Source organism: Vanellus vanellus, assembly GCF_965231255.1.
Source record: "Vanellus vanellus genome assembly, chromosome: 1".
Lineage (NCBI taxonomy): Eukaryota > Metazoa > Chordata > Aves > Charadriiformes > Charadriidae > Vanellus > Vanellus vanellus.
Window position 1 is genome coordinate 13568123 of NC_138905.1, and position 22395 is coordinate 13590517.

At 38.1% G+C, this 22395-nt stretch overlaps 1 protein-coding gene across 2 annotated transcripts in view; it reads left to right on the forward strand.

The window, feature by feature from the left end:
• The window catches only part of MAGI2 (membrane associated guanylate kinase, WW and PDZ domain containing 2), a gene marked incomplete at both ends in the record, with an annotated part of 783510 nt that overhangs the window by 677228 nt on the left and 83887 nt on the right, over nucleotides 1–22395 (forward strand). For both annotated transcript variants that reach the window (XM_082498651.1, XM_082498652.1), the window contains 2 exons: nucleotides 11874–11905; nucleotides 16761–16950. In XM_082498651.1, the coding sequence (XP_082354777.1) occupies nucleotides 11874–11905; nucleotides 16761–16950 (222 nt within the window). The remainder of the gene's footprint in view (nucleotides 1–11873; nucleotides 11906–16760; nucleotides 16951–22395) is intronic.

Here is a 22395-nt window from a genome sequence, read left to right on the forward strand (position 1 = left end):
TTGAAAACAAAAACAAACAAACAAACAACAACAACAAAAAAGCCAGGGGCTTATTCCCCTACAAACTATTTCCTATGCTAGCTGATTGGGATTATACACCACCAAAACTGTATGGTGACTGGGTAAAGAGCATACGGATCTACCTTTAATGTCTTTTTATTTACCTATTCTTTGGGGAACCCTAAGGAAAAAAGCATTTATCATATCCGATTTGATGACCGCCACTGATTAATTGTACTGCTCATCCAGATTCCTTCAGCCAGCTATGGTCTTCAAGCATAAATTCACAAGTTTTGTTCTGTGATCATATGGACATACTGAGGTATATGAGTATACTGAGGAAGAAAAAGATCTTTCACAGATCCAAAGGCACATCCAATTTTGCTTTCTTATGCAGTAAGTTCTGATTTTTAAAAAGGAAGGACATACGTGCTAGGTATCCTAGCAAGTCTTTCTAAAAATGCTAATTTTTAAGCTTAGGCCAGCTGTGAGGTCCACAAGGTGCTTCACGGTTGTCAGCACCATCTCTGTTTAACTTGTCATGTTTATTTACTGTTCCAATTTTCTCAGTATTGAGGGGTTAGTTCCATTATGTTGGACATGTTGTCTAAATCTCAATAGTCTGAAATCAATTTATGTTTCTCTGAGAGACAGAGCACTGTCACAGGGCAAAAAAAAATACCTAGTCACAGTTTTTCTTGCTTTTCCTTGTAATACATTCATTTAATACTTATCAGCTCCCTGCTATCTTGTCAGGATCCTTTATCAGAATAATTTTTTAGTGTTCTGCTCATTAACTTTTTAAAGTACTGCGCAGGACTACATGTGACCAGCACACAATCTAAATATAAAATTCACATCAATACTGTTCCTCTCTCATTAGGCTTAAGGACACAGCCTTTCTTTATGTTAATTGCTCATCTTCAAGCCTTCAAAAATTCAGAAAAATGTGACATTTCTCAACCTTCTTTTGCAAGCCAGGTCATCTTGATCGATTTATCATGCTTTATACTCTTTAGTGTTCTGTACTGCAACAGTATCATGCCCATCAATCATTATTTCCCTCCCTTTTTTTTCTCTCAGGCTCCTATGGTCTTATGCTAAATCTTCTGAACTTCATGTCATTTTAACCATTATCATTTAGATCACTGCAAAGCTTTTACTAATTCAGCTTTGTTCTTCTTGATAAGTTGAATACCGATAATTACCTCCTGACTGGGTGAATGTGAAAGCCAAAGAGGTTTATCTCTACTAGGTACATGTCAATGTGGACAGTATCAAATCTTCAGCAGCTCAAAGCCGAGTGAATTACCTAGAGGTTCAATCTGGGAACTGAGAGTTTAGAAATTCACCGTTCTTTTCACAGTTTTGTTACTCCTCAGACATCGGCCTTCCACTTCCCTTGCCAAATATTCCGCTTTCCTACGCTAAACGATATACATTCACAGCTAAGACTCAACCATGTGAAACTTGAATCTTGTGAAAAGTTTTCGTTCTACTGTTAGTCTTTTCTTTCACAGTTTGCCGTTGTTTGTCAACCTTTCTGTTCTACCTGAATCCCTATAACCAGGAATAAACTGGTCTGTCAAGCTGGTGTGAAGGAGCAGGAAATTGGAAGGAAATTATTACCTTGAATAACATCTGGGTCCAAAGAATCAAATAAACGTGCTATTGCTTATTCCAGCTTCCACCACTGTGGCCAAGTGGCATGATTACCTTTTCGTTATGTTGCCATTGAGTGTTCACCATTCCAACATGTGGTATGAAAATGAGCCAATTATAGTTAATACACCTGAGCTCCTGACACTTCCCATTGTCACAGAAGAGATTTCAAAGGCAAATCAATAAAATTCAGAACCATGCTGACAGCTTAATGCATTTTAAATACAAAATTCTGAAGTTACTACAATGTAATTTAATAATGACAGAAAGGCAGTCAGGTGAAACCAGCAGGCTCTCTTAGTCTCTTATTAACTTATTTATTGCTTTATGATGAACTTTTGTCCAGTGCTTCCAAACCTCAGAGAAATCAGGAGAAGTGAGACTCTGAGCTCACTAACAGACATCCAGGCCCACCTGAGGTGCCCTGGGGTATCAAGAAATCTTCACTGGCATGGCAGTCAGTGGGAGACTCAAGATCGTCCAGGATGACAACTGAAGCTCTGTCGTCTCCCATAGTTCCTGTGTCATGTCTGCCAATCCAGCACAGATTTCTGAGTAACATAACGTATGGCACCCTTGATACTAGACTTATGGTTGTGCATCTGCCTTAAGTTCCTAATTCACAGACTATGACATCAAAATTTAATTGTCTGCATATCAGTGTCTAAATTTGGTGCATGTGTCTATGTGTCCATTATAACTGATGGGGGCTTCAGCAAAGCACATAAATGTAGGCATCCTGTACTAATTGAGATGCCCTTGAGTATTCCACCTCACCTCCCACTTACAGGTCCTTTGTCACAACTGGCAACGGCATGACAATACATATTTCCACCCAAAAGACACTAGATGGTCATGCAACTGAGCTGACATCTGGAAAACTATTCAACAGAGTCCACACAGTTTTTCAGGTCACTGCGAGGTTGCCCCCTCTCTTTGGATAGCTGAAATCTTTCTAGACTCAGCTGTTCTACCTAGTTTCATGGTTCAACACTGCTTCTGATGTGCTGTTTTTCTGTCTCCCGTAAGAGTGGGGCATTTTATTGCAAGGTTTCCTGTTCAGAAACAGTCACGAACACCAAGGGCATTTCCCTACTTTTATCTATTTTTATTCTTTTATTAGGGATTTTTCTGGTCAGTGTTTCAGGGAGAGGATTATCTGGTTTTCAAATCAGGATCAGGAGAAAGAGAGGGAAATCCTGGGAACAGGGAGGGGAAGTCCGTGAGAGTTCAGGCATCTGAAGAAGGGGATAGCTGAAAGAAAACATGGATGCAATGCAGGAATTTAGAAGAGGAGTAACTGGAAGCATAGATGTTAACACTAAGTGTCTGGCGACTCCTTTCCATCTATGCCTTAATATGAAGCTTACTTATAAGCAAAGGAATGGATATAATATTGAATATTTTTCCCCCACGCTTGCTGAAGACTTTTTGTGAATATATTTTCATGAAAAGGTCTTTAGGACACTGTATACAAACAACTTATGCTTCATCTACATTTTAACACAAAATATTGGGAACTTGCCGTCATCAAAGGGCATTCATCAAAGTGACATGCCATAATGTAAACTGAGATTTCTCTAATGTGCTTAGAAAGTTTAAAAGCTTAAATGGGAGCAGATTCTAAATCCATGAAAGAGCAGAGATGCTGGCATAGTTAGGCAGAGTTTCTGACTTTCAGAGAGCTCTGAAAATATGATGCAACATTCCTGAAAAGTTAGTTTTGAAGCTTAAATTAGCTTTCAGTATAGCCAGGCTGAATAGCCAGAGATGTTCTTAGCCAGCGTACAGAGTCTTTATGGGTATGCCATTTCTCACAAGCTCTTCTAAAAGCAACAGTCACAAGCTGTCAGGACTCCGAAGACTCAATTTATATTCTAAATTATGTTGCTGGTTCAGTGTGTGTGACATCTACCAGTCTTTTCACCTTGCTGTGTCTGCTCTGCTTGGGGAGAGTTGCCTGACACAGTGCATATGCCCAGGATGGCGCAGAATTTGCATTACTAACTCCTGCAGTATTAGAGGAGTCCAGTAAGGAGCGTCATCCCTAGCCTGGACACCTGAACTAGCAACATTGATTTTAGCAGCAGTCGTTGGACAACGCACAGGAACAAAACTGGGGATTCTTCAGGGAAAATTTCCTTCTGCTGAACAAAAGGTTCTTTTTCTTGACCTTTCCAACGTGTTGGTAGAGTTCACAACCTGTGAGCAAACTTCTGAAATCTCTTTCTCTGCTCATCATGTGCTAGCAGCTGGGCATGCAGACTTGCTAATTAGGTTAGTAATTGCATTAAAAATGTATATTATACACCTCACTGAGGAAAATAACAGTTCATCCAGTACTACTTGCAGTTGCAAATCATAAACCAGGATACGGACCTAAGGATGTGAACTTTTAGTAGGAACTTCTGCAAGAAAAGGCCAGAGACAAGGGTCTTCCTCCATTCCGTAAGATATCTTTTTCTGAACAGGTCAAGTTGTCCCATTAAAATCTGTTCTGAATTGTTCTGAAGCAGCATTTTCTCTATTCTGAGGCACGGCAGTTCTTCAGGTAAAACGGTTTGCTATTAAAAAGGAAATAAATCTGTAACATTGTAACACTGTTCTGGTAATAGGTGCCAGAAAAGAGAAGAAAGTTCATATAAAAGTGTCGCCCACTGTAACATTCTGTAAGTGTTAAGTATCAAACTTCATCTGTGGAAAATAATCTGCTCTTTTTGACCACATAAAAGGTGCTTGTTCCAAAATTTTGTTTCTCTGGAGATATTCAAAACCCGCCTGGATGCATTCCTGTGCAACCTGCTGTAGGTGACCCTGCTTTGGCAGATGGTCTCCAAAGGTCCCTTCCAACCCCGACCATCCTGTGATTCTGTGATTTCCAGAAATTGTTGTAGATTTTTATTATTCTTCCTAATTATAGTATATTTAAGCATCAAAAACCGTCACTGCCAATGTTGAATTTCCCTCTGCGCTGTTTTAGCTATGATCCAGAAATTCTCTGCTTCACATCCAGATTAATCAGAAGCTGATGGCATTTAGTTTGTTGGGTTTTTTTCTAGTTTCATAAATTGTTTCAAATCTCTGACTGATAAGCAATTCACAGACCTGTAGCAGCCAAGCAAAATAAATAGTTGTATGTCCATTAGAATGTAAATTAACTCATTACTATGCCAGCTTCTGACCTTTTCTGATGCCTGTATTCTTGTTAACAAAGACTCTTTGCTATTCATGAAAGTGAAAACTTCATGGCAGGTTGAGATTCTCCGGTGTATTTTAGAGGATATTCTCATAGACACAGGTGACCAGTGAGGATCCCAGCTCACCAGCAAGTACTTCTGTCATTCATGACTTTGAATAGCTATCCTTTTTCTAATTATTTGTGAAGATCTGAATATTATTGAAAAATTTTTACTCAAGAAGGCTAGGGCAGTGAAACTTCACGAACTTCACAAAAAGTGCTCCTACGTATAAAAACATTAATATTGATTTAGTACCTGATCTCACAGTCAATTAAGCTTTCTTTATCAGTTCTATAGACTTCAGTGAGATGAGATCAAGTTTAATTTCCCAAGGCAGTCCTCTACCTCCACTCATTTCTGATAAACCTCTCCATGTTGCACTTTATGCTACTCATCAAGAAATCTGAAAGTTTTAGGGGAAGAAATATCGACTTGGACTCACGATACCCTCAAGTCATCTGGAGAAGAGATGAGCCACAGAAGGTGCTACCCCAACGGGGTATAAAGATCCAGCTGACCTTCCTGTGAACTGTGCCTGCTCTTTGCCTTGCACATTCATAAAGTCATTATCTGTGGGCAGGAATGAATTCGTTCTTTGGAGTCACTTTTCACAGTTGTAATAGACCAAAGAGAATGAAAAATAGTGCTGATTTGGACTTCTATAGCAGTCTCACTTGGGTTGAGATCAGGAGCAATGGTATAGTGGAGCATAAAGCAAAGTGCCACCACAAGGAACGGCTGAGGATCAGTTTGTACCATTGCTAGGGTTTTTTCAGGCGAAACTGATTAATAAAAACATCAGGGCATACATATATAGCCCTAAAGAAGACAGACATTTTTCAGTTTCATTAATCTGAACCTGCATTTGATACAACAACTGATGACTGTAACCAGCCTTCATCTCACTGCAGCACAGTGCTACATCGGTTACGTGCCCTGCTGCCAGTGTGTAGCCTACTGCAAGGGAGAAGACACTGAGTCTAACCATATATAATGTTGTGGGCTTGATCAAACATGACGGGTCATTCATCTCACTCTGATGTGGGCTGATTTTTGACCCATTGCCTTGGGTGCCATACCAAGCGTTGACCAAATGGATCCTCCGCGGCATGGCATGGTCACTCTGAAGGACAGCTGACAACAGGACTAGCTAACTATGCTTGAAGAGCTAAAGCTCCCAGTCTTCTCGCACCTACTCTTTATTTCAAGGTAAACCAACTTTTTGTTATTGCTAGAGTAAGAGCACAATACTTAAGGCTGTTTGAAAGAGATGGACCTTTGAAAAAATATTATGTGGTAATGACTGATTTTATTAGAAATGGAACTTCTAATGGCCATTCCCTATACATCATCTGGTATTTTAAATATGACATGACCAGTTCAGACTTTTTATCACCTGCTTGTTTTCATAAGTATTATTTGCATCTATTTTAATTCACTGTTTCCTTTTAGATTTTGTTTGCTACAGCATATAAATTATTTGAATCTGCTTGTTCAACTTGATCAGGTTTGTTTTCCTGAAAAGGGGAAAATATTTGAAAAATAATTGAATTAATGCTACATATTTTCTTTATTTATGCCAAAAAAAAAAAAAAAAAAAAAGAAACCCAACCGAAAACCAACATTATGTCTCCCACCAGTATTTTTGGAATTTTAGCTGGAGGATATTTTGCATCTTAATGGGTGAGCCCAATTGTAGCTTGACTTCTGTGCGCCTAATCCAACCACACCTAGCACAGCTCAACAGAAGGAGAAGGCAGATGTAACATGAATGGTAAGAACCAGTCCCCTGCCTTCTGCTAACGGTGTACACTGTGAGTCTGAACTCTCAGAGAAGTTCTCCACTGTCACATCCATTTGAAGTTAATGGGTATTTGACACCTCTGGAACTGAGGCCCAAATGTAGGCAACTGATAGACATCTCAGGGATCCCAGTAAGAGAAAGAAAAAGTACAGAAAAAAAAAAATCTACTGCTACAGTAAATTTATACAGTAACTTTTCTAGAAAGGAACACTTTTACTGAAGGGAGGTGTTGTCACATGGACGTTGATAAGATGCCCATGGAGTCAGTTAATGCTCTGGGAGTGCTCATCAGCCATCTGTTCGTTGACTTCCAAGCATCTACGTGAGAAAGGTCTGTGCAGTGCTTGGGACAGCTTTGCTCAGGAAGCCATATGCAGCAAGGCTTTTATAGCACACAGACACACACACAGAAAACAAAAAAACCCATGATGTGGAGGGAAGTTGACGTGCCCTGAACATTGCTTTGGATGAAAAGGCTTTATCTTTGACGCTGTTGAGTTCCTCCCTGCAGCACTACCACATGCCGTCACTGCAGAAATCAAACTGTTCCTGGGCTTCAGCTTAATTATACGTACATGTCTGCCATGGAGGTGAACATCATTAACGATCCTGTGGTTTGGCAACACCTACGTTAGTTACTTGTGATTTTACAAGGTCTTAAGAACTTTTCCAAGAATCAATACAAAATAGTGAGGAAACTGGTTTGTCTAGTGGAAAAGAATAAAGGAGATGATAGAAATGCAGCAAAAAGCGTGCACATGGCAGCAGACTAATAACCAAAGGCGGGGTTTGTATTACTGACATTACAGAATATGCCCAATTCAGGATTTTTACTGAAAAAAAAAGCAATAAATCAGGACTCTATCTTGCAAATGCTCTAAGTCCTGTCTGATAAGCTGCTTTTAGAAAACCAAGCTTTCCAACAATAAATACTGACTGAAGTGTAAGGCACGTGAAATCTGTAAGCATGTTTTATGACAATAGCATATTTCAAATTGTACAAAAGAAGAAATAGATATGAGTGTGATGTGATTTGTCTTTTGTTATAGGATATCTTCATTGAAAAGAAGTACAGTAAACTGAAGCTGGAATTTGCCTTGATTTGAAAAAAGAAAAAAAAAATCTTTTTTTCCTCCAAATACATTTGAATCCAAATTTTTTTTCTGTTAGTAGTGTTTTTTAGTAAAATTACAACATAGAAACCATCACAACTCTGATTTCCAGGGAAGTTCATTTTGGAAGGTGGTAAATATAATTTAAAAAGCAATGTCAAAAATAATTTCTCTAACACTGCTTAATGAGAAAATGTAATTCTGATTTTTAAAAAAACATATGGTTGTTGCTGTACTTCGGCTTATTTATTTAAAATGAAACAATTAAAATTTCAATAAAGGTGTTGGCCACCAGCTGCTGTACCTTATTAGAGTGTAAGTGGTCAACACTGAAACATAAATCACTGTATTCACAAAACTAACGTTAGAGAAGTGTATGAGGTGAGCTATTTTACCCTCACATCCTTACACGTTACATGACATTACTCTCTGTGGTGACCATAGTATTTTCCTGCTAGCATCTAGCTGAGCAGCGATGGGTGCTCTTTGACAGAAGCCAGTAACCCTGCTCTCCCTTCCAAAAGCAATTCTAACCTGTACTGCTGCCTTTCCAAGGAGCGTTAATAAAGACTTTTTTAAAAGATACAGAAATCTTCAGAAAGTAAGCCACAACTTACATGGTGAAGCTCTTAGGAGAAGGGAAGGTTGTCAGGCACATGGGTGAGCAGAAAGACACTCATGGGAAGAACAGGTTGCACGAAGTACTTTTAGGTGGATCTAAGCTGGCTTTTATTATTTCAAATTTTAAAACTGTATGTGAAGAGAGGGGTAGTGTGTGTATATATGTATATACATGTATGTGCATGTATATATAGTAATAATAATATATATGTGTATATAAAATATTCTCAGCCATTCAGGTTTCATAGAAGACATCACAAGTTGAATAGTAGGGGCTTGAGGGTTTGGGGAGCAAGAAGTGGAAATCTGGGAGTGGGATAAGGAGGTTATAAGAGCTTTCCCGGTATGTGTGCCTAGTTAGATGTCAGGTGATTAGGAGGTCAATCAGTATTAGTGCTGTATTAATCCTCATCAGAAGTTGAAAGTTGCACTCTTTGGAGAACAAATTTCAGTCTTGCCTCTAAATCAGTACTGAACTGATGCCAGCCTGCTGGCGGCTGTTATGTAGTAAGGTCCCACTTTCTTGGTGGAAAAACTCACAGCAGATAATGAACAAGTGCCAGAAAATCAAGGGAAAACGTGGTGTTGTGAAGTGAGGTCAAACTAAGTGAAAGTCCACTGCTTCTCACTGGCAGCTGTAGAAGTGGCTGCAGAAGGCCAACGCTGTTGAGTATGCACTGAATACGCATTATTAAGATATATTCTTCAGGTGAGCTTCCAAGCCTGAATTTTTCTATACGTAGAGGATTTGGTCCCATACTTATGCAGAACAAAATCTAAAGGTGAATGTTAGAAGGGACCACACAGACCACACAGGAAAGTGCATTTTGCTTTTACGCTTTTTCGTGTGAAGTTTCCCTTACACTTACCATGTTCTACTTATGCATTGTACTCTTGAATTCTTGAATTTGCAGCAATGGTTGCATGTATTTAAATACCAGTGATAATTCAGGACATGTTTGGTTCACAACAATTATCCATAATCAGTCTCATCTTCAATAACTGATAAAGCCATGCATTGTCTAAAGGGCAGTTGTGTTTGGATTGGGAAAAAGGGTGTTTAATTTGACTGAGAATATAGATGTTATGTGAAGCAAAATTAAAATTGCCCTGAAATACATGAAAGATAGGGTTTGCTTTGTGGAATTAGACTTTCACCTATTTAGGCTAGCCCCTGGTCTTTGACATAGGTGAGAGAACATCTCAGTTTACATGAGGTCTTGATCTAATATCTGTATTTAAATCTGAAGTTTGGATTTTAATATCAGTTCCAAGGTTTGTTACCATTAAAGATTTTAGCTTCTAACATGCTTTTGTACACATATGGATATCCAATACTTTTCTACAGTCTTGCTTTGGATCTTTTACTTCCGTGGCATCCTATATCCATTAGTTTTCTTAACATAATTTCATGCTGTGTGAATAAATATTGCCTTTTATTTGTTTTGAGTGTAGATGTTGTCATTTGTATGTTGCAGTCTGTGCCCATAGCCTCCAAGCTAAATATAAGTTCTCCTTGTTTGGGTGGATAATTGAATTTTTTTAGTTGAGGCTTTTTTAATTTATTAGTAATTGATAGTAAAAATTCCTGATAACTCCAACAAAATATATCTTTAGGCGGAGACAGTAAATAAACAGGAAAAAATGGCATTTCAGTTTTACCTGGAGCAATTTTTGCTGACAATGACTTATGGGAGGTGCACCAGTACCAGTGGGGAGGAGTGTTACCTCTACCAATTTTTCCCAAACACCAAATCAGTGTAGTACATTGATTTGAGCTACCTTTCAGCAAACCTCCTTGCAAGTTTCAAGTCTTATCTCTAGCTTTGAGGGGAAAAATGCTTTTTAACTTTCACTCTTTTTACCTGTACAGAACAATAGCAGGTAACAAGGTAGCCATCTGCCATCCAAGAAGTTATTAAATAAGTTTCTGCTACAGAGTCTTTAATACAGAAGGTGATGTACAAGCCAGATCTATACAGAATGCCTGTTGTCTCAGCTTGAGTTTGCAGATGGGAAGAAATCTCTCTGCTTGTTAATAAAGCAGTTTTTATCCAAACACTGTAGAGTCAGTAAACATAAACCTTTGCAGGCTTACTTTTCCCAATATACTTTTTGTTTAAAAGCACTATCAGCACCTACGTCAGCATTACAAAACTGTCAGTGTTTCTCTGCAAAAGGCTTTTACTCTCCAAGATTTTTTCAATCTAAATTAATTGGGTATCACAGCAGAAAAAAATTACCTCATTACCACAGAATTCTGGAACATTAAATACTCTGTACAAATATAATTTCTGTTGTGAGTTCTCTGTAGAGAGATACCTTCCCTAGTGTTCTTGTGATTTTAATTTTTTTTTCTAGACTCACCTTAGAAAAAGAAATAATGAAGTCAGTAGTACTCTTACAGCTTAATTCATTTTTTGAGTGAAAGAGCAGCCTTCCTATTAGATGTCTCAATTTAAGCCCCATTTGTGTTTCTGACAAAACAAATGAGCTCTTTGTTATTAGCTTTTAATCTTACTTAGGCAGATCCACAGACTTTTTTTTTTTTACCTGCTATTAAACTGAGAATGAGGTTTTTAATGAAAGCTATGCAGAAAGCTGGTATTTTTAAAAAAGTGACCCAGTATCTTTTTAAATGCTCTTTTTTATTTAATATTTTGTAAGTTTTTTAACATTGTGCTGCATAAAATAAAAACAGTGTTTACAATGAGTGTTTCAAATTATCTTCTTTTATGAAAAGGACATATCTGGAGTTTTAAACATTTGTAAGCTACAACAGTTGCAATTCATGAAAGTCACTAAAGTTATCGGTCAGCCAATAATCAAGGAAAAGGAGATAACTAGTTGTGTAGAAGAGGCAGTCATGTCAGACCACTTGCTAACTATGACAAAAAAACAGAACGGTATCAAAAAAAGCAACCATCCCAAAATTTTGCTACCGTATCTAGATTGATGAAACAGTTATTTTTCTCCAGTTATTTTTCTAAAAAAATCTCTTGTATTATTAGGTTTTGTTGATGGGATGTTCTGAATTGCTTCTTCTTAAAGGTGCGACTGCATTTGACACATCAATATCAGGTCATTTGGTGTCTTATCCAATGTCCACCAAGACAATTGGAAGACCTTTTGTTCAGTTCTTTTAATTTCAACCTAATCCCATGCTGTTTGTAAAGTATGGCAATGATCTCAATAGCTCCACTTGCATATATATATATATATGTGTGTGTGTCTGTGTGTATATATATATTTGCATATATTTTTTCTTAGAAATTATCCCCTGTGGTTTGTGTTTTCACCCCTTGTGTGTAGAGAATTTTCATATATATCAATATTACCTGCAGACCTGAATGAGAACGGGAGCATAGACGCCACTTAGCCTCCGCTCTTTATGCATCAGAAAAATCTGCTAACGCTATTTTTTGTTTATTTCAGGTTTCTTTTCTCCATGGAAAACTCCAAAGCCTGTAAGTTCCCTTTCAAAATTATACACAGTGAGTTCATAAGATGACTATCATTCAAAGCAAATTTCTGTAGACTGTCATCTAACCCTCCTGTTCCCAGTTCATGAGACACCTCTCAACAGTGCCCCAGCTCTTGGTGAGACAGCATCAGGGGTGGCCTCACTAATAAACTCTGCAGATCTGTTGACTTGGAGTCTGCCAGCAGTGCTCTGGAGAAAGGAACATTTCAATGTTAAGATGGGTGTCAAGAACCAGAAATGCAGTGGCTCTGGACGAGAAGGCAGCAGAAGGCCCCAGCAGTGAGGCCAGTCTAGTTGGCCTTCTAGTTGGCAATCTCTTTGAAATGGACAACACACACTTTTCAGGTTTAGAAGTTACTTGAGCTTAACATCCTCAAAGTGACTGTTATTCTTTCTTGCATTAGTAGATCTAGAGCTGGAAATAGGCACACTTCACGTGAGAGCTTGGACTAGATAACTTACTAAGGTGCCTTCTAACCAACATTTCTGTGTTTCTATGATTTTGACATTAAATCCCAAGGTATGAAGACCTTTCCTACTGTAAGACTTTAAGCAATGACTGCATTTATTCTGTTGACGCCACATTGCGTCTTTTTTTTAAATCGTGACATTCACAGTGTAAAAAGAAATCACAGGCTGCTACTTTTGGTTGTCTGGTTTGTTGTTTTTTTTTTAACTTGGCTTTTTTTATGTAGATTGTAAAGACCTCAAAATAGTACTTATCTCTCATCAGAGGTGTGTAGGGAAAAAAACGGGACTCTGCCTGTAGGCTTCTAAGAACAATAGGAATAACAATACCAATATAATTTAAACTATTTATAGCTTGCTTTTTTGGAGGGGGAGGAGGGGGATATGTTGAACCTGGACAACTTCATGTCTTCTCATAATGGATCATGACATGTTTAATGCATACTAAAATATTTTTTGTAGCCCATCAAATACAAATAGCAATTAATTAATCAACTGATGCAACTCCATCAGGCTGCTTCAGTTTGCAGAGCTTTTGATGTAAAGGGTGAGAGGAAGGATGCCATACGTTGCAATAAGTATTGCATAAGGCTTTTTATTCATCTAAGTAGCAGGACACTTGTGAAAATAAATCTGACTGTTAAGGGCTAGCTTGTTCTCACCCATTTAAAGCTCCTGTCTGACTGGGACATTCAACTTTTAATCTCACGTAAAAAGCAATGAAATAGAGAACCTGGAACTTACTTGCTAAAGATCCAAATTCAAAGACCTCCCATTGTCAGCACTCACCCTCTTTACATACATATCAAAGATACAAATACCAGCATATTGTTAACAATTGCCTGTACTTTGTTATATAAACAGTATAGTAGTTCATACTCGAGTAGCACTTGCCAATAATCAAAATCTAGAGAAGCAACCCGAGTGATGCAGTTTTTCATGCAATAGTCAGGAAACCAGGGCTTACACAAAACTGTAACACCGTTGTGTGCAGGTACTGTACCTGAGTGCAGGCTAACCATACACAGCTAGCCCATTTTGGGGGAGTCTCAGAAAGAGAGTCTACAAATTATTAAGCAGGTTAAGATTGCGTGCATTCCTCTGTCTGTCACCACCTTAACTAGCGAAATGATCAGACACCAATTTCTAGTGCCCATGACATGGAGGTAAGACTGAAACCAAGTGCCTCTGAAGCGGTGAGTGTCTGCAGGCAGTCTGGAGCAGCAAGGCCAGCACCGCGAGGCCTAGAAAGCCTTTCCACCACCACAGCACAGCCCTGTAGGTGTGTGACGGGAAAGAAAAACTGTAGATGGCCCAAACCCAGGTTTCTTTTCTGCTTGGGTGACTACTGCTGTCCCTTTGCCTCTCTTGATGCTCAGGGGAGAAGAACCCACCATTCTTTAAAGCAAAAAGGGGACCACGGGCCATTGGCTGAAAGAGGAGAAGAGACAAGCTCCTCTCCCTGAGGCAGAGGCTCAGGGATGGTGTGCACTGCGTCTCAGTGTGCCCAACATCCCAGAGTAACCTGGGCTGACAGAAATTTCCTATGTATGCAGTGCTTATTTCTAGGTATATAGTGCATATATTATATATATCATATGTAACACGATTTGATTAGTGCAAAATGAACCTGAGCACTGTCACCAAGTCACTACCCAGATTAGATGTGATGCACTGCGCTCAGTACCATGCTTACTCTTTTCCAAGAGCACCTTTGTCTGTGAGCCAGCATTACGATAACTCACGTTGCAAAACATTATGTAACTATTTAACTAATTGATGGGGGTTTGGGAGATATAATTCCCCTTGTGTTTATCTGTTCGTGTAAATATTTATGTTAGCAGTAATACCCACAAGTAAGAATGTTTTGCTCAGTTTTTAACTTCACACTTAAAGATTTAGAGCTCACCAGCAAGCTAGAATTAGATATATGGGACTCAGTAGGGCTTAACCAGTTTATTGTCCTTCCTCCAGGGACAGTTTTGCTCGTCAAAGATAATTATATTTTCCTTTCTCTTTTTAAAGCCTTCTTTAAATATTTTAATTTTATTCAGTTTCACATTTTGGAAGAGGTAAGTGTTCTGTTTCTCTGGTACTGTCCAGCCAATTAGAAAACATTCACTTCCAGATAGACAGGGCCTCATATGTCTTTCTGTTTCATAGTGGTAAGATAGATAGTTCAGTTTCACTGTCTTATATTCTTTTTTAGATTCCTCACTGGAGGCAAAACCTAAACATAATTCTCCATTATTTTCCCTGATCATAAGGAACTTGGATTAAGCCCAGTTGTCCTTTTCTATTTAGGCATAGGTTTCATAATGAGATTTGTTTCTGGAGACCTTTGAATTTACACTTCCATGGTACAATGCTATGCTCTATATATGTTTATATATACCTGATGCAATTCCTTTAGAGTCAAAAGAGCTATTAGAAGTATTATTGTGACATTCATGTGACTTGCCACATAGGCTAATTTACCCAACACAGAGGATAAATTTATCTTGGTATAAAGTACCTATATATAGGTACTTTCCGGTACCAAAGCTATTTCACTGATAACTCAGGTATATCTCCATATGTCACTGTATTTCACAGGATCTACATACCTATAGTGCATTTATCTGACCAAAAATCTGTACTCCACACGTCTCTTTCTTGAACAACATTGGTGAATATTAAATACAGTATTCCTTATCTTCATCATGAGCACTGCACAGCACTAATACTTCCCTTTCTCAACTTAAATATCGTATCCCACACATAATAATGCATGACAGTCATCCTATGATTGACTGAGATACCTAGATCTTCCTTTTCTTCATTGTTTGCAACGAACCAGCCCTACTTACCGCTGAAACTCTGACAGAAGCATAGTTTGAATTACAAGACTGCTCTGAACACATAATGAAGTCCTCAACAACTTAAAATGGCCAATATCCCTATTCTGTTTATTTTGAAGTGCGAAGTCTCAGAACACATGGGATGCACAGAGTGATAGTTACTCAGCATGTTCTCCAAGAGGACTCTAAAACATCTGTACTCCACATGTACTTGATGTGGGGAAAGCCCGATGCTGTTAATCACCAGAATAGAGAGCAAAGCCTACCTGCTGAGCCAAACACCTTCTGAAACCAGGGAACTAAAGGCAAATGATAATCACAGAATTTGTAGAGCAAATTTGCTGTAAACCTGCAATCATCTTTGATAAGGCACTGCTGATACAACACTAGAAGTCTGCGGTACTTAATTACAATTCAGTTTGTTTCCAAGAGTCATTTTTTGTGTAATTAACTGATTGTTGGCTTACGTGCAAGAGCACACTGTTCTGGGGGCCTCATCACCCTTTTCTTCAGGAACAGTCACAGGAAAAGCCAGATATTGGTTTCCTGGGATAAACATTTGTGTTTTGTTTAACTAAGCCTCTTCAAATCTATTTGCTAATGCAATTTAATTAGTAGTCAACTCCTTCAAAAATGAAAACGCAGATCCCTGATCCTTCTTTTGCAGTCTGTCCTTTTATCTCCCTCTGGCTTGATGTACTCGTGCAACCACTAAGGGCAGTCTTGGAGAAAACATGGATTGAGGTGGCTTTCACGCTTAGACAATACACTGCTGTGTACTCTCCTGTAAATAGACTGGAAGAGCTGAAAATCCTGTGCTTGGGAGTTTGGCTGGATGACACCAATGTAATTTTTGATATAAGGAAGAAATAGTAAGAAATGAAAAAGACTGCATCGGACTAATGCCCACTTTTCTCTCACCATGTTCTGTATTTTATCATTGAACACTCGACTATCACTAGGTGCTCAAATGCCTGCTGTAATAATTTTCCCTTGGGTTTTTTTTTTTCTTTTTCTTCAATTGAAGCTGTAAATTCTGCTCACAGTTACAGTAATCTACTTCTCCCTGGGCAGCTAGCTATTTTCATGCATTCTCAAAAGATACAACGTTAAGATCATTCCGTTGCTACCCAGTCTGGCCACTTCTTTGTTAAGCACTACTTTCAGTTATGTATTTTGATGAATCTGATAATTTTATCTTCACAGACCCGCAGACTCCACCTTTAGCAGAATAACTTCCAATAAGTGCATTCTGTGAGAGATACTCAACATGCCCCAGGGGTAATGCTGGACCCTAATCCACACGGGATCATACTGCCTGAGAGACATCACATCCACCCATAAGCAAAAAATTAACAAATAAATTTAATCAAGCAATTTTATAAACAGCACCTTTCATCTCAAAAGGCAGCAAAGGGCTTTACTAATATTACAAAATGCATCTTTAACTGATATCACTGTCTTTGGTCTCACTGCGGAAGGCAGTTTTTGCAAAGCTTCGTCTTTATTCTCTGTATGTTTTTATTCCAGATGATGGAACGATGGGAGAATCAAGGCAGCCCTCAGACAAGCCTATCTGCTCCAGCTATGCCACAGAATATTCCCTATCCACCCACTCTTCACAGGAGTTCATTTCCCGATTCAACAGAGGCCTTTGATCCACGAAAACCTGACCCATACGAGCTGTATGAGAAATCAAGAGCTATTTATGAAAGTAGGCGTAAGTGAAAGCCCTGTTCCCCCCGACCATTTAATATTTTAAGCTTTTGCCTATCAAAGTGTCACTGCTGACATAATTTTCCATAAATATATTTTGTAATTTAAAGAAAATAACGATAATCCTAGTTCTATACTTATATATTTTCCTAGATCTTGCTTAGATTCTGAAGTTTGACTTTCATAGGTTTTTTCCTTATATTTTTGCTCTCCTCATTTTGACTGTTAAATACTTAGTGAACAACAGTATATATGCCATGACATTTTGCTGTGCTATTTTTCTTCGTAGTTAACCAATAGGAGGATGTAAATTTATCAATACAAAATCGTTCCACTTTTACTTTCATTATAAAATGAAGTTTATTAAAGAAATTTCAAATTTATTTGTTTTTATAAAAATGATTTTAACTAGTTTTCACAGTGTCCTTAGTAGTTAGAAAGAAACCCATAACACTAATAAGTACTATTTGAAGATCTATACAAAACAGTACCGATTCTTGATTTCATTTCTCATGCTTTTGAGGGGTATACCGTATATTTTTCACAACAAGGGTAAAAGGGGTTAAACTTATTTACTCCTTATCTTAAAGAACATTTTAGCTAAAAATATCGTTCTGAATTGTCCAGATCTTTTGCATTTGTTAAGATCAAAGATTCAAATTAGTTTATTTTTTTACTGAAAGCTTTTTCATAGCAGTTATTACTTGTACATGCCATCTTTCAATTCATTTTATAAATTAGTTTAGCCTATAGATCGAATTACTTCATAAATTACACATAAAGTGTTGTACTGCAGCTGATCCAGATTAGCCCATTAATATTAGTTGGGCCCTAAGACATAGAGATAAACCTAAACTATCATAGTCCATGATCGGGAATGTACAGATTCCTCCAGCATGTAAAGGGATAGTCTGAACTAAAGATGTTATTGTCCCAAACACTGGGTTGGTGCCGCTTTTACTTGCCTTGGCACTTATACTTTAGTTACAGCATCAGCATCTCCTGTTTGACTTTGGTATTTCCAGTCTCCAGCAGGAAAACTATGCTGGAGGAACAACAGGGTCCACTTTACATCAGCTCGAAGTTAACTTTAACCTAGTGTCTAAACTGCATCTCAGATTCCTCAATTCTTTGCCATTATGGCTAATGCCACCATCTTCTGCCACCTTGGTCCATCTAGTAGAGAATTTTTCAGTAGAGATTGTCACCATAAAACTCACTTTCCATTGTCCAGACCTTTTAGGGGGGGGTTGGGCTTTTGTTTTGTTTTGTTTTGTTTTTTATTTAATAGGTGTCTGAAATTAAGATCCTGAGTTTAAATCTAAGTACTTAAGTAAATTACTGATTTTTTTTCAGCAATAGTGGGTATCTTATCCCCCTTACATATCGATTTGAGAACTTATATTAGACCTTCTACAAAAAGTATTTGATCATCAATTATAAACTGTTAGGCATGGGAACTGAGCTTGCCACTGAATTTACAAACACCTTGTAGCCCATCCTGGTTGTTATTTAATATAATAATTATTATTTACTAATGTAGCATCTTCTACTGCTGCAGGTGTAATTCTTGACTGTACAAGGTACACAAGGCACTGTACAATTAAAGGCTATAATTTTTGAAACTTTAAAACTCTTTGAAGTATGGATCAAGATACAGTGTGGAACAGGCCAAAAAAGGTTTGAAAGAAGTAGGATTAGATTTGAGCAGTCTGGAAATAATTTTCAGACATCTCTTTCTCTCTTTCTTTCTTTATTTCTCTCTTTCTCTTTCTCTCTTTCTCCTTTTATCTTTCTCTTTTTCTCTCTCTTTTTCTCTTTCTTTCTCCTTCTCTTTCTCTTCCCCTTGTCCATTAAGGGCTAGAGTAACAAATAAAAGATTTGCCAGAGCTGAAATGCTATTCCACAAAGTGTTGGGATTTGGGACTATAAAGAGAAATTAAAGGAAAAAGAAACAATTCCACAGTTAACAAGGGTCTTATCTAGTTCAGTACTTCTACTGAAAACACTCTTGACTTCATATACTGCTTTAAGGAAAGGAAAACCCTTTGCAAATCATTACTTCCCATATAGGTACTTTCTAGAAGTGAAGTATTTTAGCAAAAATCTGCACTTTCCATTCAGCAGAGTCAGAACCATCTTTTATGGTTAAAGTCATCAAGTCAAGAGGGGAAAAGTGCAGATTACAGACTTCCTGCACTGAAATAAATTATCTTTATAAGACAATTAAGAAAAAGTTATACATGCCATAGACATATATGGGATACATATTTATACGGCACCGCCTTTCATCTTGATCTCACCATATGAAGAGTGCTATATTTACAGAATTGCCCTAAATATTAATGAAAGCAAATAGGCTCAATCCATGTGTGCCCTTCACAAAACTGTAGGAATACAGATCTTACGTCAACTACAAAGACTGGATTCATTATTGTTAATGGATGCCTTCGATGAGTTTTCTGCATACTTCCTTGACCAACATGAACTCCAGTCTTTGACTGATATAACCTACTGTGTTCAGGAGCATATGGTACACCAGGGGAAGAGCTGATTATTCATAGGTTAGAGTTATGCTAAAGCCTGTGTTTAAATGGTTTAATTGCACTTAAGTTCTGTCCAAGAAGGAACTGAAAATTGTACACAAGCCTTTTTCAGCCAGCTACCTAGACAATAGAAGAATTAAAAATCATGAAGCTGTTAGGCCCAAAACAAGAAAGTGTGGGGTGGAAAGCAAGAGTTCAGTAACCACTCCTCCCAGTTCTCCAGCAGTTTCCTCATCTTCCAGGTAATCCTGAAAGATTTAATCTGTTTTCTTCTGATGCTGGTACCATTGAGTGTTTTCTCCAAGCCTTGGTTCCACAGTTCCCAACCAGATCTCTTCTGCATCTATTTGTATCCCTTGGTCATAAATAACTGCCTCCAAACATCTCTGTTCTCCCTGGCATTTTTTTTCTTGAATGCCACAAGCACACATTTTAGCAAACTCAGTTTGTCAAGCATTTGATTGCTTTTATTCTCTACATAGTGCTCGCGCTTCCTGAAGTGAGAGAAACAACAGGCAGGAAATCCATTACTGAGTCAAGAAATTGTCATCTAAATTGAGTATTTGGGAGGGAGAGTTTCAAGATACTACAGACTTAGTTTCCTGCCATATGGCTGTGTCAGGTTGGTTATCTTTGGTAAAGACATACATTTAAAGTGCACAGGAAAAGTTCAGCCACTTTGGTTTTTTTAAGTGCTTCTTATCTCAAAGCAAGTTTGCCTTATCTCCTGGCAAGACCAGAAAATAAGGGGGTTCACCTTCTAATAATAGTGCAAAGAAGCAAACAGTCACAACCTGGAAAACTCAAAAAGGAAGAGATACCATTAGGGTTTTGTTTTTCTCACAGTGAGACTCTGTTAGTAAACAGTTCATTTTTGTACTGCTATAGCTCTGAATTTCTACAGATCCTTTTATCAGAGGATCTCACCACAGTCACCACTCACCAGGACCTCATCAAAGCCTCCTGCTTCCCTATCAGGGAGTCGAGCAAGTTATGCATCACAGCGTAGTTCTGTGAGGAGCACAAGCGGTGTGACTCGAAGCAGAGCAAGAACTAGACCTGAAGAGCCTGATTCACAGGCTCTAGGTGTGCTCATCCCTACCTAATGATAGTGAGAAAGGGGCTTCAAGCAGGAACTCTCCACGGAAAAGGGATTCTATAGGGATGTTTTTCCACCTTAGGCACGTGAAGGGTCTGCATGACCTTGTGCGATAGGGAGATTTCAACTTTTAATGATCACATATGAATTACAAAGGACTACTGCTTCCCACTGGAAACAGTTCTGTAGGGGCAGTTCTACCAAGACAGCTTTGAGATAAATCAAATGATGCATTAGCTAGTATAAACGTGGAATGCAACTCTATTTTGTAAGTCATAGCTCCTTGGAAAACTGTCAAATGTTAGCTGTTACCTGTCAGCTCTCACTGTCGCCCTGCCTCTGCTGTCGCCCCCCATCAACTGCGCTCAAAAGCACCAAGTAGCCAAAAAGGAACATACAGTGTTTCCAAAGACATCATGCAAGGCAGATGCCTAAAAGTAAAAGAAGGGCAATTATTTTCTTCTTTCTTTCTCTTTCCTTTCTGCAGCTACGTCTCTCCTTCTCTCTGCATCTCTTTTGGGGTGGTGTTGGTTTTTTTTTTTTTTCCCACTGATTTCTTCTTGCTGGTAAAGAGAACCAGCTTTCTGCTGTAAACATTGTTTTGCAAAACTCAGAAATGGAGGAGAAGACCTGCTCAAATGAGTAGAGTTTTTTCCTTTTTTCCATCCACCTATAAATTTTAGATGTCTTTTACCTCCTTTCTCCTTATGAAAACTCAGAGCGTAAGGGATAGTGTGACTGCTGATAATCATGGAAGTTAGGTACAGGAACTAGAATATGGAACATCAGATCAGGAATCTCCTGTTAATGAAAAAATGTATAAGACTTGATATGCACCAGTTGTTACAGCTGTAACTGGAGTTCTGCAGTTGTCATTGGCAGAACTCATTCTCCTAAATTTAATATTTTTGCCTTCATAAATTTTCTTGATCGTCTCTTGTATTTTATATCAACAACTGTTTGTTGGTTCAGTTCACAACAAACTTTGTTCAGAGGCCTGTGTAGTCAGAAATTAGTCAAACAGGGGACACAAAGCTGTTGGGAATCGTAATGCTATAATATTTCTCTAGTTATAAAACGTATAATAGAAATTTGGTTTTATCTTTCTCTAAAGAAAGCAGTAAAATTAAACATTTTTTCTTTACAGCAATTAGGTTACATTTGTCCTTCAGTGAGTGTGGTAGTCCGAGACTGGTGATATGACACAAAAATGCCAGTGGGAAGGATGAGATAAGACAGTGATAAGCTCTTATTAAAAGTGAAATCTGAACAATTACAGGTCCACCTTTTACTGGAAGGACAAAGGTTCCTTGCTTCAAAATCTCTGATGTTATTTTCTCCTCTGACCATGTATCACGAATTCATCAAGTTCTTTTCAAATCCATCATCTGTCTTATGCACCGTAAATTTTATTCCTGCCAGAGAATTAGACAAATTGGAAAAGAACCAAAAAGCAAAGTCCACCAACAGCTGTGAAACATGTAAATAGCAAATGTATTAGCATAATGCATTATTAGCCTTCATAAAATATGGAGTTTTTCTTATGCAGATTTATGAATACATTTCTCTAAGGGTCACAGACAAGCATTTCAATGCATATTCACAGGCTACCTTTCCTCTGGAATGTCACTGCAGGTATTCAGCACAGATATGTGTTAAAGTATTAGCAACAGGAAAGATTTGTCAGACAGCATTATACCGACTCATAATGTGTAACTTTGAAAATACCATTTTCGCAGAAAAGTACTAAGGCCATCAGGGTTTCCTAAATTTAATACTCACAGAACATAAAAAAAAAAAATAT